Here is a 6,000-nt window from a genome sequence, read left to right on the forward strand (position 1 = left end):
CCTCAAGGACAACTCGGGATGCCAGCCCTGCCAGCAACACACATCCTGAGAATAAATAAAAATACGCCAAGACAACTACCTCAGCCTCCCCTCAAAAGTCAGATTCTCTCCAAAGGCCACACATCACCTTCAGCTTCAATGTCACCCCTAAGCAACAACTTGCATTTATATAGCACCTTTAACAAAACAAAATGTCCCACAGCACTTCACAGGAGCTTTATGGAATAAAGTTAGACATCAAACCACACAAGAAGTTATTAGGGCAAATGATCAAAAGCTTGGTCAAAGAGTTGGGTTTTAAGGAGCATCTTGAAGAAGGAAAAAGGAGGTAGAGATGGACGGAGAGGGTTAGGCAGGACATTCCAGAGCTTAGGGCCCAGGCAGCTGAAAGGACGATCAGCAGAGGTGCAATTATAATCAGGAACGCTCAAGAGGCCAGAATTTGCAGAGCAGAGATCTCAAAGGATTGAGGAAGTTTCAGGGATAGGGAGTGGTGAGGCCAAGGAGGGATTTGAAAATAAGGATGAGAATTTTAAAATGGAGGTGTTGCTTGACCAGGAACTAATATGGGTTAGCAAGCACAGGGGAGATTGGTGAACAAGACTTGGTGCAAGTCAGGATATGGCAGCAGAGTTTTGAACAATCTCACATTTAGGGGGAACATGGGAGGCTGGCCAGGGGTGCATCAGAATAGTCGAGTCTAGAGGTAACAAAGGGAGGGCTGAGAGTTTCAGCAGATGAGCTGAAGTGCGGGTGAGGGGAGGTGGGGGTTAGGAGGAAGAGTTAGGCAATATTAGGGGGTGTAAGTCAGTGGTCTCAATGATGGTGCATGCAGATGTGTGGTAGGGAGCTCATCTTGGGGGCAAATATAACGTCAAGGCTGTGAAGAGTCTGGTTTAGCCTCAGAGTTGCCAGGGAGAGGAATGGAGTCAGTGGTCATGAAATGGAGTTTATTACAGGACCAAAGATGATAGCTTCAGTCTTCACAAAATTTAGATGGAGGAAATTTCTGCCCATCCAGTACTGGATGTTGGATAAGCAGCCTGACAGAGCTGGAGGAGAGGTAGTGCTGAGTACTGTCAGCACACATCGGGAAACCAATGCCATGATTTCTGATGGCATCACTGAGGGGCAGCATGTAGATGAGAAATAGGAGACGACCAAGGACAGATCCTTGTGGAACACCAGAGTTAGTGGTGTGGGAGCAGGGAGAGAAGCCATTGCTGGTTATTCTCTGTCTACGATAAGAAAGATAAGAATAAGAACAGTCCCACCCAGTTGGACAAGAATAGAGAGGCGTTGAGGAGGATGGTGTGGTCAACCATGTCAGAGGCTGCAGACAGGTCACGAAGGACAAGGGGGGAATGTTTACCTTTATCACAGTCAAATTGGTTGTCATTTGTGACTGTAGTAAGAGCCATTTCATAACTGTGGCAAGAGTGGAAGCCTATTTGGAAGGATTCAAACAAGAATTTCCAATAAAGGCGGCCACGAATTTGTAAAACAACACCACGTTCAAGGATTTTGGAGAAGAGCGGAAGGTTTGAAATGGGGTTGTACCTGATAAGAGAGAACTGTTAATGTCAGTTAACATGGGAGCCTGAAACCAAGTGGAGTGGTCACAGTTAGGTCGGAATAGGGTCTGGAGAAGAAGTGAATTTCATCAATAAGATGAGCTTGGAGGAGAAATGAGGCGAGGTAGGAGAGTAACTGGATAAAGATACAAGTTCAAAGTTGAGCAAAGAGACACCTGAGAGGAAATTAGGCCCAGTGGGCTCAGGGAAGGGAAGGAAGCAGCTGAACACCTGATCTCAATCTTTGAAACAAAAAGTGATGGACTCATCAGACTTGTGGTTGGCGGTGAGGACAGAGGAGGCAGGGGAGGGTAGTTTACGGAGATGGTTAGGTGGTGGAGAAGAGAAGCCGGGTGATGTCTCAGCCTTCAGGAATAATCTTTGTAGTGGGGAAGTAGGAGTGATGGAGTGTAGGACCCAATAACGCTTCAATTTGTCTAGCCAGATCTGGCAATGAATGATTAACCAGTTATTCACCAAAGTCTGCATTCCTAAGACGCAAGGAACAGAGACGAGGCGTATACCAGGACAACTGATTAGGGTAAGAAACAGTAATGGTTCTAGTGGGGACAAGGGCATCAGAGGTGGTAGAGAGGATGTGATTTAGTGAATCAGTAGCTGCCAAGATGAATTAAAGGCCAGAGACTGGATAGTTGGTAATTTGTGTGAAAAGAGGGAGAGACAGACTCAGGGGAAAGGGTTTCCCAAAGGTCAGACACAGAAAGAACTGACGCAAAAGACAAGTTAACTTGAATGACAGCTGCATCACCATATCCAGCAAATATATTTTCATAAATATTATCTGCTAAAAACCCAAACCAGGAGCTAAGCTCTTACTTCTCAATCTCCAGGGCGGCCACTTTTCTCTTCTCATACAGCTTATCATTGAGAGCCCGCACAATGTTGGAGGTGAGAGGAGCAAAGTCCTTCTCCGTGTTCATCCTGTCGATCAAAAACTCTTGGATATCTGATCTCGTTAGTCACAAGCTGAGGAGAGAATAGAAATAAATTAAGGTGAGAGTAGAGAAATAAAGGACGGACATAAATAAAGAGGAAGCCAGGTCAATGGGTATGAGACAGACAAGAGATGGGTTTGAAGAGGGATAGACAGATGGGCAGAACAGAAAAAAGTGACAGTCTGGGTGGAAGAGACGCCATGAATGGAATGAAAGAGAAAAGATCAGGAATATAGAGGGGACACTCTGGCGGGGAAGAGGGGAGGTGGTCAAAGAGAGGGAGAAGAAGGTTGTGGCAGAGGGAGATAGTGGATGTCAGGGTGACGGAGCTGGGTGGGGCGGGGGGGGTGACTGTGACAGAGCAGAGGTTGGTGGAGAGAGGAGGGTGACAGGTGGCAGGTGGGGGAGGAGAAGGGGGTGGCTGCTGGGTGACACAAGGGGGGGGTGACTGCTGGGAGGGGAGGGGGGTGACAGCTGGGAGGGGAGGGGAGGGTGACAGCTGGGAGGGGAGGGGAGGGGAGGGTGACAGCTGGGAGGGGAGGGGAGGGGAGGGTGACAGCTGGGAGGGGAGGGGAGGGTGACAGCTGGGAGGGGAGGGGAGGGTGACAGCTGGGAGGGGAGGGGAGATGACAGCTGGGAGGGGAGGGTGACAGCTGGGAGGGGAGGGGAGGTGACAGCTGGGAGGGGAGGGGAGGTGACAGCTGGGAGGGGAGGGGAGGAGGGGTGACAGAGGGGAGGGTGACAGCTGGGAGGGGAGGGGAGGGGAGGTGACAGCTGGGAGGGGAGGGGAGGGGAGGAGGGGTGACAGAGGGGAGGGTGACAGCTGGGAGGGGAGGGGAGGAGGGATGACAGATGGGAAGGGAGGGTGACAACTGGGAGGGGAGGGGAGGTGACAGCTGGGAGGGGAGGGACAGCTGGGAGGGGAGGGGAGAGGAGTGTTTGTGGGGGCGGGAAACTCAAGTCTCCTCCTTTCAGCCTCTGATCCGGTTTATTGAGCGACTCGAGAGCGGGGCCCCGGCTCCAAGTCTCCATCCCGCCTCCCACTCAACTCAACCCAACACAACCCAGCCTGGCCCGGCCGCTCTCCATCCCAGCGTCTCCATCCCTCTCCCTCCCCCCTCCCCTTCTCCTTCTCCTCCCTCATCCTCACCCTCTCCTCTCCTCTCCCCGTCACCGTTAAGCCGCCATATCGAGCTGGTCACATGACTCGGACAGACCTAAGCAGCTGAGCCTGAATGCTGCGAACTGTCAGAGGAGAGCTATCGAGCGCCGGCTGGCAGGTGACCAAAGAGGCGGGGCCATGGGTGGGAAACGCCCAGAAGCAGCAGGAGGAGCCAGGGTGAGTGGGAGGAGCCAGGGTTGGTGGGCGGGGCCAGGGTGAGTGGGAAGGGCCTGGGCGTGGGAGGGGCCAGGAGTGGGTGGAACATTGAGAGTGGGTGCAGTTGGAGATGTAGAAGGAGGATTTATATGGGGAAGAGCAAGAGCCTTGAGAGGGAGAGTGGGAGTTGTTAGAAAAGGGTGAATTGTGGAGTTATAGAGAGTGAGTGGGAGGTGCCAGAGAAGGGGAGTGGGGGGGGGGGGCTTGTGAGGAGGAGTGGAAGGGGCCGATATTATTGGAAGTGGTCCAAGTGGGTGGGAGTGTTTAGTGGGTTGGGGTGCCTAGAGAGGTGGCAGTGGGAAGGTTTAGCAAGGTCCTGTAGGAGAGGTTAGAGAGAGGGAGTTGGAGGGGTTTGAGAGAGAGAGTGGAGGATTTAGAGAGGAAATGTTTTGAGAGAGGGAGTAGGTTTAGAGAGGGGGAGTGGGAAGGATTAGAGAGGGAGTGGGGTTAGAGGGAGGAGGGGTAAGAGTGGAGTGTGGGGGTTAGAGACTGATTGGGGGAGTTAGTGAGTGGGAGGGGTTAGAGATTGGGAGGGAGAGGGGTTAGTGAGGCAGAGTGGGAGGGGTTTGAGGAGGGGTAGAGAGGGGGAGGGGAGGGGTTAGAGAGGCAGAGGAGGAGGGGTTAGAGGAGGGTGAGTAGGAGAGGTTAGTGAGAGCGAGTGGGAAGGGTAGAGAGGGAAGAAGGAGGGGGAGGGTTTAGAGCAGGAAGGGGGAGAGTTTAGAGAGCGGAAGGGGAGGGATTAGAGAGGGGAGGGGAAAGGGTAGAGGGGGGAGGAGGAGGGGTTAGGGAGGGGGAAGGGTAGAGAGGCGTTAAGGAGGAGGGGTTAGGGAGGGGGAAGGGTAGAGAGGCGTTAGGGAGGAGGGGTTAGGGAGGGGGAAGGGTAGAGAGGCGTTAGGGAGGAGGAGGGGTTAGGGAGGGGGAAGGGTTAGAGGTGTAGTGGGAGGGGATACATAGGGAATGGGAAGACTTAAAGCATGGGCAGGGCGAGAGATGAGTGTATTGGAGCAAGAGTGGGGGAATCGAAGGGGCAATGGTGGGGAACTATGACTCGGGAAAGGAAGGAGCAAAACAGAGGGGCATTGAGAAGGGCAAATGAGTGGAGAAATAGAGGGGAGGTGTGGTGGGTCAGGACAGCATGAGGAAAAGACTTGGTATAGATCAAACTCCATTCGATCCTTGGTGAACCCCCCCATTCATAAAAACTGCAACAGGAGCCACCCAGCCCGAGGGAAACTGAAACAAAATGTTGTCTGAACAACACCTTGACAATATTAGTGATAAGCACATGCTGGGATAGAACCATGGACTTTGCTGCCTTCTGTGGCTCGGTCCCATATTTGCTTCTCGTCTGAAGAAAATTCAAACATCTGTCTCTATTTCTTACTCAACAATATTCAAGTCCTTTCACAACCAGTTACTCATCACGTTCCTAGCACAGTAAAATAATTTACATCTGTACATTTTGCGTACCACTCCCTTTGAATGATTGAAATTTAGTTCACTCATCCTCAAATAATAACCTTGTATTCTGTGTACAACACAAGAACAGAAACAGAAATACCTGGAAAAACTCAGCAGGTCTGGCAGCATCGGCGGAGGAGAGCACAGTGGACGTTTCAAGTCCTCATGACCCTTCAACAGAACTAAGTGAAAATAGGAAAGGGGTGAAATATAAGCTGGTTTAAGGGGGAGGGGGGTATTGTTGGGACAAGCAGCCAGTAATAGGTTAATAGGTGGAGATAACCAAAAGCTGTCACAGACAAAACAACAAAGGTGTTGAAGGTAGTGATATTATCTAAAGGAATGTGCTAATTAAGAGTAGAAGACAGGACAGATAAGGTAAGATAGCTATAGTGGGGGTGGGGGAATACTAAAAGGTAGAAATAAACAATGGGTGGAAATACATTTAAAAATAATGGAAATAGGTGGGAAAAGAAAAATCTATATAAATTATTGCAAAAAACAAAAAGGAGGGGGAAGAAACGGGAGGGGGATGGGGATGGAGTAGAGAGTTCAAGATCTAAAATTGTTGAACTCAATATTCAGTCTGGAAGGCTGTAAAATGCCTAGTCGGAAGATGAGGTGCTGTTCC

At 50.9% G+C, this 6,000-nt stretch overlaps 1 protein-coding gene across 3 annotated transcripts in view; it reads right to left on the minus strand.

Annotated features, from left to right (window-relative positions):
- The window catches only part of vac14 (vac14 homolog (S. cerevisiae)), a 353,410-nt gene extending 349,625 nt beyond the window's left edge, over positions 1 to 3,785 (minus strand). Inside the window, exons 1-2 of one of the 3 annotated variants that reach the window (XM_078543974.1) lie at positions 3,748 to 3,785; positions 2,412 to 2,561 (exon numbers count right to left, since the gene is read on the minus strand). In XM_078543974.1, coding sequence (XP_078400100.1) covers positions 2,412 to 2,515 — 104 coding nt within the window. In that variant the 5' untranslated portion in view covers positions 2,516 to 2,561; positions 3,748 to 3,785. Of the gene's footprint in view, positions 1 to 2,411; positions 2,562 to 3,491; positions 3,598 to 3,680 lie in introns of those variants that run through there. The other 2 variants (XM_078543973.1, XM_078543975.1) reach the window with 2 other exon arrangements.
- Positions 3,786 to 6,000: the final 2,215 nt, after the last annotated feature.

Source organism: Cetorhinus maximus, chromosome 6 (assembly GCF_964194155.1).
Source record: "Cetorhinus maximus chromosome 6, sCetMax3.hap1.1, whole genome shotgun sequence".
In the NCBI taxonomy this organism is placed as follows: domain Eukaryota; kingdom Metazoa; phylum Chordata; class Chondrichthyes; order Lamniformes; family Cetorhinidae; genus Cetorhinus; species Cetorhinus maximus.